Here is a 13,938-nt window from a genome sequence, read left to right on the forward strand (position 1 = left end):
ATGCGGCCCATGAGCGAAATCAAATTTATACTCTTCAAAGTCCTATATTCAAACTCTAAAATAATCCATGCCACTTACACTGTAACAGAGTTACTTTCCTGAAAAACCTGTTGCTTTATGAAATGTCATTAAATGAACATTTGAAACCAGTCATGCAAGGGGAACATTCCTGAGCATTACTGTTCTCTGGTTTACTCTTAAGTATGAAATATTCATTTATCAATTTACCCTAACTACCACACACTCCAGTCATTTAATTAGATGATATTTAATGAAAATATACCACAATATGCACTGATAAAGGCTTGAGATGATGTTGGAGTTGGTTGGGATGGTGTGAAGGTCACTGGGAGGGAGAGAAATGGACACTAAATGTGTCTACCAGAAAACTAATGAGATTAGAAACTGTTTCAACTGAGGCTGGAGAAAATTCTTTAAAAAGCCCATTGAAAAAGAAGCAATTCTAGCTTGTGGCATGCCTCTTTTTCTCTCTTTAAACCTCCCTTTAGCCACATGAAATATCTGCAATCACAAGAAGAAACAAAGCCAGAAATGTAAGGAAATATCAGACTACTGGAGGAGTGGAACAAGCCAAACAATGAAATTGCAAATGCTGATGGAACACAAAACTCAGAAAGTTGTGTGACAGCAAAATCCAAGCAATGTAGAAAAGTGTAAAGAATATAGGTTGCAACTACAAACTATTTAGAAACTCTCTAACTAAAGTAAATGAAGAAAGGACCTTGGAACTGTCATTAGCAACAATCTGAAGTACTCTAAACACTGTCAGAGCAGCAAGTAAAAAAAGACACCCAAATATTAGGTTTCCTTGTCAAGAATAGATTACAAGACACCAGAAACAATTTTCACACTTTATAATTCTCTAGTAAGATCGCACCTTGAATATACAGTCCCGTTTTGGTCCCCAAACTATATAAAAGACAGGGAAAAATTAGAGCAAGTACAAAGATGCGCGACAAAATTGATCCCATCCCTTAGGAATCTGGCATATGAAGAGAGGTTAAAATGACTGGATTTCTTCCCCTTAAAAAATGTAGACTTCATGGCTACTTAATCCAAGTGTTCAAAATTCTAAACAAGTTTGATGATGTAAATTGCGAACATCTTTTTGAAATACAAGAAAATACGGTTACCAGGACAAATGGAATAAAACTCAAAGCTAAACGATGTATGGACATGGGAAAAAGCTTCTTTTCCTATAGGCTGCTGAGAACTGGAATGAGTTACTGTCAGATGTAGTGAATGTTAAGACTATAAATACCTTCAAAAGTTATTTAGACAAATAATTCATAAATTCAGGTATACTCTGAAAAAAGTGCCAGAAATAAACTGTATAAATGACAGGGGCAACAGGGACAGTAGAAGGCTAATGTGCAGCAGCAGGGAGTCAGTGATAGCTTAAAAAACTGCTTAGAAGAATTACATTTTCTTGTCAAGTTAACTTTTTCTTACTAAACACCTCAGTCATGGGCCAAATCGATGTCCTGTCGTCTGTCTTTCTCATGTAAATTCTCATGTAAAAACTTCTTCCCCATAATACATATGTAAAAATAGACAACTACATACAAACAGAGAGACTAATAAAAATCAGAGAGAGAGGAGGACAGAAGGAGACAAACATTGCTTATTGTGGTTAGAATTACAAAATTCCTTATTGCTGCTGAGAGAAACAGTAAGAATACAATTGTTACTGATCTTCATAAGAAAGCAAAGTTTGAATAAAGAGCATCTGAGAAATAAAGAGTTGCATCCGATGAAAACAGATTCAACCAACAAGATGCAAAACACAGAGTAAGCCTAGTACTGATATCAGTGAACTCCCACCTATCTCTTCCCCCTTTAACCACCAACATGATAATATTATGTACTATCATAAAATTATTGTAAAACATTTCTAAAAAATATTCTATATTCACTGTTTGATGAATTTCTGCTAAAACCTTCCACAAAGCATCTCTATCAACCCTATCACATGCTCTCTCCAGATCCATAAATGCCATTTACAAATCCATCTGCTTTTCTAAGTATTTCTCACATACATTCTTCAAAATAAACACCTGATCCACACATCCTCTACCTTTTCTGAAACCACACTGCTCTTCCCCATAAGAAAAAAATCATATGTCCATACTGTAGTGCTGAAGTTAATGCACAGATCCTCCATGGGTGCAGTGGAAAAGCATGCACATCACCCTTCAAGTCATGTATTTTAATACTACAACAGTACACAGCATTCTACAGAAGCAAGTAGACCAGAATTACTTATCCTTGATAATAATAATTTGATAGACCATACTTTGCACAGGAATTGTGACACTGTAAACAAATAACCAGTTTAAGTACTGCAGCTCAAAGAGAATGTTTGCTGGCATTTTTCTACAGCTATGGTGATGGTTGGCAGGAGACCTGCTGTATGCCCAACAGATAATGGTCTAAGGGTAAGGCCAAGGTTTTAACAGCCAGCAGGTCTAACCTACTGGTAAATGGTGATTCTTGACTATGCTTTGATGTTTTACAGAGTGCTTCTCAGAACTAAATTATTTCCTAATTACCTGAACATTTCCTATTTCATCAGTAACATCACATATGACTTCAAAAATCAAATGAAAAGATAAACATCGACCAAATTTGTTTCCCAAATATGACTGTTTTTATGTGTCAAAGGCAAAGAGTGAAGCAAGTGAAAAATATTTACTATGTTCTAAGTTATTACTCTTTTAGTATCCACATGCTTGTTGAGCTTTTGATGTAGATAGATTATCTTACCAAATGAAACCTTGTTAATAAACTATTGCAAAAAGATACAGCCATTTTCAGCTTTAAGTTGGAGATGAATTCTTGGAAAACACAACGCCTTTACGTCCAAAACAACCTACATCCGTTACTTATTATCAAACACATTCAACAGTCCTTCTTGTATAGATAATCTTTTCATGTTGGTTCGAGGCAAGGTTGCAGTTTTGTAAAAATAAATGGTAAAATGGGCAGTGGCAACTCACTTGACACTGAATAAACGTAGAACAAAATATATCTCTGTAGCAATTCTGTTTATGCTCTGTGAAAGGTTTGTTTTAAATTGTTTAGCTCACTGTCAATTTTCATATTCATTTCTTCATCAAAAATACTCAGAAACACATTTAACCTTTAAAATTCTCTGTTATACACATAGCATAAGAACTGCATCAGGAGTCATTTCTCTTGAGCACAGAACAGAAAGTACTGCACATATATGCCTACTTAATCACTACTGTGTACTCCTGCTACAGTCCTGCAACAATATTACAATAATTTTTTTTTTTTTTCCGCTGTCTCCCGCGTTTGCGAGGTAGCGCAAGGAAACAGACGAAAGAAATGGCCCAACCCACCCCCATACACATGTATATACATACGTCCACACACGCAAATATACATACCTACACAGCTTTCCATGGTTTACCCCAGACGCTTCACATGCCCTGATTCAATCCACTGACAGCACATCAACCCCGGTATACCACATCAATCCAATTCACTCTATTCCTTGCCCTCCTTTCACCCTCCTGCATGTTCAGGCCCCGATCACACAAAATCTTTTTCACTCCATCTTTCCACCTCCAATTTGGTCTCCCACTTCTCCTCGTTCCCTCCAACTCCGACACATATATCCTCTTGGTCAATCTTTCCTCACTCATTCTCTCCATGTGCCCAAACCATTTCAAAACACCCTCTTCTGCTCTCTCAACCACGCTCTTTTTATTTCCACACATCTCTCTTACCTTTATGCTACTTACTCGATCAAACCACCTCACACCACACATTGTCCTCAAACATCTCATTTCCAGCACATCCATCCTCCTGCGCACAACTCTATCCATAGCCCACGCCTCGCAACCATACAACATTGTTGGAACCACTATTCCTTCAAACATACCCATTTTTGCTTTCCGAGATAATGTTCTCGACGTCCACACATTCTTCAAGGCTCCCAGGATTTTCGCCCCCTCCCCCACCCTATGATCCACTTCCGCTTCCATGGTTCCATCTGCTGCCAGATCCACTCCCAGATATCTAAAACACTTTACTTCCTCCAGTTTTTCTCCATTCAAACTTACCTCCCAATTGACTTGACCCTCAACCCTACTGTACCCAATTACCTTGCTCTTATTCACATTTACTCTTAACTTTCTTCTTTCACACACTTTACCAAACTCAGTCACCAGCTTCTGCAGTTTCTCACATGAATCAGCCACCAGCGCTGTATCATCAGCGAACAACAACTGACTCACTTCCCAAGCTCTCTCATCCCCAACAGACTTCATACTTGCCCCTCTTTCCAAAACTCTTGCATTCACCTCCCTAACAACCCCATCCATAAACAAATTAAACAACCATGGAGACATCACACACCCCTGCTGCAAACCTACATTCACTGAGAACCAATCACTTTCCTCTCTTCCTACACGTACACATGTCTTACATCCTCGATAAAAACTTTTCACTGCTTCTAACAACTTGCCTCCAACACCATATATTCTTAATACCTTCCACAGAGCATCTCTAGCAACTCTGTCATATGCCTTCTTTCAGATCCATAAATGCTACATACAAATCCATTTGCTTTTCTAAGTATTTCTCACATACATTCTTCAAAGCAAACACCTGATCCACACATCCTCTACCACTTCTGAAACCACACTGCTCTTCCCCAATCTGATGCTCTGTACATGCCTTCACCCTCTCAATCAATACCCTCCCATATAATTTACCAGGAATACTCAACAAACTTATACCTCTGTAATTTGAGCACTCACTCTTATCCCCTTTGCCTTTGTACAATGGTACTATGCACGCATTCCGCCAATCCTCAGGCACCTCACCATGGGTCATACATACATTAAATAACCTTACCAACCAGTCAATAATACAGTCACCCCCTTTTTTAATAAATTCCACTGCAATACCATCCAAACCTGCTGCCTTGCCGGCTTTCATCTTCCGCAAAGCTTTTACTACCTCTTCTCTGTTTACCAAATCATTTTCCCTAACCCTCTCACTTTGCACACCACCTCGACCAAAACACCCTATATCTGCCACTCTATCATCAAACACATTCAACAATCCTTCAAAATACTCACTCCATCTCCTTATCACATCACCACTACTTGTTATTACCTCCCCATTTGCGCCCTTCACATACCACATTCATAGAACTATTGCAGAAAGATACAGCTATTTTCAGCTTTAAGTTGGAGATGAATTCCTGGAAAACATAACACATTTACGTCCAAAACAACCTACATTTGTTACTTATTATCAATCACATTCAACAGTCCTCCAAATTGTTCCCTCTCTCCTCATTACATCATTTCTGTTTCTTAGCGCTTCTCCATCTGCCCTTTCACTGATGCCTCCATTTACTCTCTTGTTTTCCTCACCCTATTAACCTCCATCTAAAACATTTTCTTATTTTACCTGAAGTTTATAGATACTTGCTCACTCCAACACTCATTTGCTACCTTTTTTAGTCTCTGGTCCTTCCTCTTGAACTCCTGTCACTTACTCTTTTACATCTTCCTACAACCCACACTCCTTCCTTACAAATACTTCCATGAACCTCTCTTTTCTCCTTCATTAGCAAACCTAACTTCTTCATTCCATCACTTCCTACTATTTTTCATGTGCCTACCCTCAACTTCTGCATACCGCACACTTTCCTGGCAAATGTAAGCAGAGCTCCCTTAAATAACCCCCACTACATACCTACACCCACTGCTTCAAACACTCTCACCTTTTGCCATTCTGTACTCAATCGCTCCTGATGTCTCTTCACATAAGCCTTTCAATCAAGCTTATTCACTTACATCATCTCTTTTCCTACAGCCTCTACAAAACCTCACCCTTGCTTCCAACATAAGATTTTCTATATAAGATAAAACATAATACTAAACAGTAATCAATATTTCAATATATGTAAAATAACGGTAAAATGTGCAGAGGCAACTCACTTGACACTGAGTAAACGTAGGGAACAAAATTTACTTCTGAAGTGATTCTTTTTATGTTCTGTGAAAGGTCTTATGAATATATGGGTGGGAGGTAAGCTGCTAGAAGCAGTGAGAAGCTTTTATCAAAGGTGTGAAGTGTGTGTACGAGTAGGAAGAGAGGAAAGTGATTGGTTTACAGTGAAGTTTGGTCTGCTGCAAAGGTGGGTGATGATGACATCATGGCTGTTCAATTTGTTTATGGATGTGGTGGTGTGCAAGGAAAATGTAAGTTTTGGAGAGAGGGGCAACTATGCAGTGTATAGGGGATGACAGGGCCTGGGAATCAAGTAAATTGTTGTCTGCAGATGATACAGCACTAGTGGCTGATTTGAGTGAGAAACTGCAGATGTTGGTGACTGAGTTTGAAGGAGAGTGAAAGAAGAAAGTTGAGAGTAAATGTGAATAAAAGCAAGGTTATTAGGCTCAGCAAGGTTGAGGGACAAGTTACTTGGGAGATAAGTTCAAATGGAGAAAAACTGGAGGAAGTGAAGTGTTTTAGCTATCTGTAAGTGGAGTTGGCAGCAAACAGAACCATGGAAGTGGTGGAGAGACACAGGATGGGGGAGGGGGTGATGGTTCTGGGAGCAATGGAGATTGTGTAGAAAGAGAGGACATCATATCAGAGAGTAAAAATGGGTATGTTTGAAGGAATTGTAGTTCCAACATTATATGGTTGTGAAGCATGGGCTAAAGATAGGGACATGCAGAGTAGGGTGGATGTGATGGAAATGAAATGTCTGAGGACAATATGTGGTGTGAGGTGGTTTGGTTGAGTAAGTAATGAAAGGGTAATAGAGATGTGTGATTATAAAAAAGAGTGTGGTTGAGTGAGCAAAAGGTGTGTTGAAATGGTTTGGACATGAGGAGAAAATGAGTGAGTAAAGGCTGACAAAAAAGATATATGTGTCAGAGGTGGAGGGAACAAGGAAAGGCAGAAGACAAAATTAGAGGTGGAAGGATTGAGTGAAAAAGAGTTTGAGCAAGTGGGGCCTGAACATGCAGGAGGAGGAAAAGCGTGCACAGAATATACATATACACAGACATTTACATATATACACATGTACATATTCATACTTGCTTGCCTTCATCCATTCCAGGCACCACTTCACTCCACAGGAAACAGCATCGCTACTCACTGCTTCAGCAAGGTAGCGTCAGGAAACAGACAAAGAATGGCCATTCCATTCGTGTAAACATATATATACATAAACGCCACACATGCACATATACATACATATACATATCAGCATATACATACATATATATACATATACACAGACATATACATAAATACACATGTACATATTCATACACGCTTGCCTTCATCCATTCCTGGTGCCACTCCACCCCAAAGGAAACTGCTTCAGCGAGGTAACGCCAGGAAACCACAATCAGTCTCTAGCTGTCATGTGTAATGCATTGAAACCACATTCCCTATCCACATCCAGGCCCCACAGACCTTTCCATAGCTTACCCCAGATGTTTCACATGCCCTAGTTCAGTCCACTGGTAGCACGTTGACCCAGTATACCACATCTTTCCAATTCACTCCATTCCTTGCACATGTCTCACCATCCTGTATATTCAGGCCCTGATCGCTGAAAATCTTTTTCACTCCATCCTTCCACCTCCAATTTGGGCTCCTGCTTCTCTTTGTTACCTTCACCTCTGACCCATATATCCTCTTTGTCAATCTTTCCTCACTCATTCTCTTCATATGTCCAAACCAATACAACATACCCTTTTCTGCTTTTTCAACCACACTCTTTTTATAACCATACATCTCTCTTCCCCTTTCAGTACTCACTCGATCTAATGACCTCACACCACAAACTGTCCTCAAACATTTCATTTCCAACACATACTCCCTCCTTACAACCCTATCTATAGCACATACCTCACAACCACATAACATTGTTGGAGCAACTATTCCTTCAAACATACCCATTTTTGCTCTCTGAGATAATGTTCCCTCCTTCCACACATTCTTCATCACTCCCAGAACCTTCGCCCTCTCCCCCACCTTGTGACTCACTTCCACTTCCATGATTCCATCCACTGCTAAGTCCACTTCCAGATATCTAAAACACTTTACTTCCTCCATTTTTCTCCATTCAAGCTCACATCCCAATTTACTTGTCCCCCAACCCTACTGAACCTAATAACCTTGCTTTTATTCACATTTACTCTCAAACTTACTCCTTTCACACACTTTCCCAAACTCAGTCACCAACCTCTGCAGTTCCTCACCCGAACCAGCCACCAGACATGAATCATCAGTGAACAACAAATGACTCACTTCCCAGGCCCTCTCATCCACAACAGATTGCATACTCGCCCCTCTCCAAGACTCTTGCATTTCACCTTCCTAACCACCCCATCCATAAACAAATTAAACAATCATGGGGACATCACACACCCCAGCTGCAAACCAGCATTCACTGGGAACCAATCACTCTCCTCTCTTCCTACTCATACACATGCCTTACATCCTTGGTGAAAACTCTTCACTGCTTCTAGCAACTTACCTCCTACAAAGCATCTATATCAACCCTATCATATACCTTCTCCAGATCCATAAATGCTACATACAAATCCATCTCTTTTCCAAAGTATTTCAAAAACACATTCTTCAAAGCAAACACCTAATCCACACATCTTCTACCACTTTTGAAACCACACTGTTCCTCCACAATCTGGTGCTCTGTACATGCCTTCACCCTCTCAATCAATACCCTCCCACCTTTATCCCCTTTGCCTTTGTACAATAGCACTATGCATGCATTGCACCAAAACTCAGGCACTTCATCATGATCCATACATATACTGAATATCCTTACCAACCAGTAGACAACACAGTTATCCCCTTTTCTAATAAATTCTATTGCAATACCATCCAACCCACTGCCTTACCGGATCTCATCTTCCACAAAGCTTTCACTACCTCTTCTGTCTTAACCAAACCATTCTCTGTGACCCTCTCACTTTGCACACCATCCCAACCATAAAACACTACATCTGCCACTCTATCATCAAACACATTCACAAAACCTTCACTTCCTTCTCACTTCATCACTACTTGTCATTACCCCCTTTCACTGATGTTCCCACTTGTTTTTTTGTCTTATGCACGTTATTTACTGCCTTCCGAAACATCTTTATATTCTCCCTATAGTTTAATGATACTCTCTCACCCCAACTCTCATCTACCCTCTTCTTCAATCATTGTACCTTCCTCTTGACCCCCTGTTGCTTTCTTTTATACATCTTCAAGTCATTTGCACTCCATCCTTGTAAGTATTGTCCAAACACCTCTCTTTTCTCTTTCGCTAACAACTTTACTTCTTCATCTCACCACTCACTACCCTTTCTAATCTGTCCACCTCCCACCTTTCTCATTCCATATGCATCTTTTGCACATGCCATCAATGCTTCCCTAAACACAATGCATTTCTCACCCACTCCCCTCATGTCATTTGCTCTCACCTTTTGCCATTCTACACTCAATCTCATTTAAATCATATTCAAATCACCCATCACTAATACCTGGTTTTGTGCACCAAAGCTGCTGACGTACTCACTCAGGTGCTCCCAAAATAATTGCCTCTCATGAGCTTTCTTCTCATGACCAGGTGCATAAGCACCAATAATCACCCATTTCTCTCCATCCACTTTCAGTTTTACTTCCGTTAATCAAGAATTTAATTTCTTACACTCTATCACACACTCCCACAACTTCTGCTTCAGGAGTAGTGCTACTCCTTCCTTAGCTCCTGTCCTCTCATCAACCCATGACTTTACTCCTAAGACTTTTCCAAACCACTCTTCCCTTTTACCCTTGAGTTTGTTTCACTCAGAGCCAGAACATCCAGGTTTCTTTCCTCAAACACACTACCTATCTCTCCTTCCTTCTCATCCAGGTTGCATCCACACATATTCAGACACCCTAGTCTGAGCCTTCATCTGCATATATGTGTACATATGTGTAAGATAAGACGATTGGATGAATCTTTCTTCATCTGTTTCCTAGCGCTACCTCATTAACACTGAAAATGGCGATCAAGTACATAAAAATTGAACAATAAGAAAAATGATATCTAGAGGGTTGGAAAGGAGACCCATGAGAGGAGTTAATGGGTTAAACAGCCAAGATGACATCACACATCCTTAGAACAGACCCGCCTTCACTAGGAACCACCATCCTCATTCCCCATCTTACTTACACATACACCTTATTTTCCCAGCAAAAACTTTTCATGGTATTTAGTAGCTTTCCTCCTTCACCTTTATTTCTAACATCTTCAGTAAGAGCTCTGTCACCTCTATCTCATGCATTCTCCAGTGCTATAAACAACACATACAAATCCTTCCTTTGTCCAAGTATTTTCTCTGATGAATTATTCAAAACAAATATCTGATCCAGACATCCTCCCTAATCAGATGCTCCGTGCTCTGCATGCTGCCACCTTCTCACTATACCAGGTATACTCGAGACATAACACTGTAGTCTGAACATTCATATTTGTCTGCCTTGCCCTTACTCAAAGGCACTATGCATGCATTTTTCCAGTCCTCTGGTACATCATGGGCTATATAAATGCTGGAAAGCCTGACTAACTAATCAATGACAATGTTATTTCCTTTCTTATAAAACCAGACCATAATGCAATCAAATCCTGCCCCTTTCCCACACTTCATCGTAAGCAAGGCTTTCATAACCTCCACTTATTTACCATAGCATTCACCCTTACTCTCTCACTCCACGTCACCTCATCCTAACGACACAGCGCCTGCCTCTTTTTCATCTGACATCTTCAGCAGTCCTTCAAAATATTTACAGTATTTCTTTTTTGCATCTCCTCTGCCTGCACTCACTTCTCCATCCATTCTCTTTACTGTCATCCTCACTGTTCTCTTGTTTTTTCTCACACAACTCATCTCCTTCCAAAACATTTCCTTATTTACCTGGAGGTTCATCAATAATCTCTCACTTCATCTTTCATTTGCCATCTTTTTCAACTCCCACACCTTTACCTTGACATCTTGTGACTTCCTTTTTCACATAATGATACTTCAATATGCTATGATATGGTAGATGTTCTACAAATACTGTAAGCTCTCACCTTCTTTGATTCGCAATAATATGGACTCATCGCCAGATTGCGTCATAAAATAACCAGTTCCATCAGAATCCCAAAATAGTTCATTCTGCTTGTCTTGGAGTTCCTCTGCCAGTTCTAGCCAATTTGTGTCCAATGTAGCTTCATAGAGATTAAGAAAACCACGAATGATCCAAGCATAATCATCAGCAAAACCTCCAATGCATGATCCACTGAAAAAAATAGAAAAAGTGAGTTTTCCAAAGTAAAGGCCTGAGCGATATTTTGGACTGTTCGTTATAAAAGACTCATCTACCTCAAGACAAAAGATGAATTCAAATTCAATCATAAAAGCAAGCAAATTGATTTGAAGGGTAAAAGCATTACCTTACTTTATGGAAGAAAAACAGGATATTACAGTACTACTCTTTTGTAGTTCTGACAGTCAGCTGTCTCAGCTCAAAGAGAATAGCTTAAGTAATATCATTCAACACTGACAGTGATCAGTCACACTTACAGTCTTTCCAAAACTATACTTCCTTGCTCAATCTCAAATCTTACTTTTAGTCTCCCCTTTTTCATCTTTCCCTTTATGTTATTCATATGAATCACTCTACTAATTACTGCTGCATACATTCTTTTCTTATTATCAGTTCATTACTTCAGTTGCTGTACCATGAAACTCAAGGGTGAGATGCCCACACAACTGAAAAGCTTTAATTTCATTTTAAGCCAAACTGCACTTAATCCAAATAAACCATGTTGTTCCTTCATGGCTATCATATCTCTTTGCTCCATGGCCATTGAGCAATAAACTTGCTTAAAACACTTCTTGACACTATCATGTACCAGGAGGTGAGCCCTTCCAGAAACTTAGGTGAACATGGCAGGTTCAGCCAGCTCAGAGCTGCATAAACATATTTAAGATAATTACCAATTTGTGATGTTTTTGGTCTATATTCTTCTCTTTTACATGAATCTGTTTGTGAACTGTTTCTCTATAATGTAATACACAATGAATAGTAAAGCCTGAACCAACATCACCATTTGTAGCATGCTTTTTATGATGCATACTACTGCTAGCATGAAGAGATTTATGATTACTAAAGATCTGTAATGTTGTTTGGTGTTACTATCATCATGCGAATTTGTTTGCAAGAGATCACTATATAGCATTATAACATACCAAATGGTAAATCTCATATCAACTGCTACCTAAGTGAGCTTTCTCTAGATGCATCACAAGATACACAGTAACATATTTGAGAGCACAGAGGATGCTCTGCTGAAGTAAAGATGTGTGGTGCATGAAAAGATGATGTTCATTTCAAACAAAGAAATGTAACTACAGACACGAAATTGGAATTACAGCTAATTTTCAAAGCTTTGGACACATACTGCATCCAAATTTCACATACTGATGTTTTCTGGAGGCTGCCCATAGAGACATGAGAACACAAAAGAATCACATTACTTACTTTCTATAACATTATTCATAATCTGGTTTCCAAAAACAACTTGAGCAGTCACATGACAAACTCTCTTGTCCTTTTCAAACTTTTTTATCAGCCCTTGCAAGTCATTGAAAATTCCTATAAGATTTCCAAGATATCTAACTGCTAAGAAACACTATTAAAGGACTTTTATGGCACAAAGCAAGTGATAGGTTAGAGCACTGAACACTGACCAGCTAGCAAGCCTGTCATGCAACGAGAAAACTGGGCAGAACTCTGAGGGCAGTCTGGTAATCTGCTAAAACTGTGGCTTTCTGAGTACAGTTTCAAAGATTTTAATATTTTCTTTTTATTTCTTTATCAAGTACTGTTTACACAAAAAGATAGATCCCTGCAAATCAGTTCCTATTATTTCAAGCATTGAGCACTTCTTTAATTTAAATTTCTCATTGCTCATGCCTACACTCTACTTGCCAGTCTATCAGTCTCTGTCTATCTCCCTACCTACTTTCTAAATCTGCTATCCCACATTAGGGTGAATTATACAGAAGCAACATAATATATGCAATATTGAACCAGTTCCACCATCATCACACTTCTGGCACATATGTATTTCTTCACTGTGTTCTTAAACCTTATCTTTGGTTTTTATCCAAGTTATTCTCTTTTACCAAACTCAGATATATGGACTAATGGAGTCCTAGTTATCCAGACATAATCCTCTGGGTCTCTGAATGAAACAAAAAATGCTTGGATACATAGCCAAACAGCATTTGTACCAAGTGACTGAGGTGCATCTAACTGTATTTCAGCAATGAATAAATTGAAAAAATATAGAAATGTCTTATGATATACAGGTATATCGTACACACACATATAAAACATACATCATCGTGTGTGTTACTCTTAACCCACAGCACTAGGTTGCTGTCTTCCCTTTCTGCCTCGTATATACAAGTGCTGCTACAACTTGAAAAAAAAACTTTCTCTTCGTCTCTTACATATCAACAAGTAATTCATATTCCTTTATCCCTGGGAACAGAGATGTAAAACTACCCACATGTTTCCTGCATGCTGTGAGAGGTGAATATCAGGGGTAGAAGCAGGGGGTTGGAAACCATACCCTCCCTGTGTTATCACCTTCCAAATACAGAATAGATTAAAGGGCAAAGTGAGAATTTTTCCTTGAAAACTTAAGCTGTGATGTCTGAAGCCATGGATGTATTCTACAATCACAATGGGACAAGTGTTCTCCCTGATGAGGGGACCTGGATATTCTGGCTCTGAATAGAGTCAATTTGCAAGGGAAAAGAACAAAATGGTATGAGAATGTTCAGAAGG

At 39.2% G+C, this 13,938-nt stretch overlaps 1 protein-coding gene across 5 annotated transcripts in view; it reads right to left on the minus strand.

The window, feature by feature from the left end:
• The window catches only part of LOC139753330 (spermatogenesis-associated protein 20), a 119,876-nt gene that overhangs the window by 33,628 nt on the left and 72,310 nt on the right, over positions 1 to 13,938 (minus strand). For all 5 annotated transcript variants that reach the window (XM_071669669.1, XM_071669668.1, XM_071669671.1 and 2 more), the window contains one exon: positions 11,168 to 11,376. In XM_071669669.1, the coding sequence (XP_071525770.1) occupies positions 11,168 to 11,376 (209 nt within the window). The remainder of the gene's footprint in view (positions 1 to 11,167; positions 11,377 to 13,938) is intronic.

Source organism: Panulirus ornatus, chromosome 14, assembly GCF_036320965.1.
Source record: "Panulirus ornatus isolate Po-2019 chromosome 14, ASM3632096v1, whole genome shotgun sequence".
NCBI classification, from domain to species: Eukaryota; Metazoa; Arthropoda; class Malacostraca; order Decapoda; family Palinuridae; genus Panulirus; species Panulirus ornatus.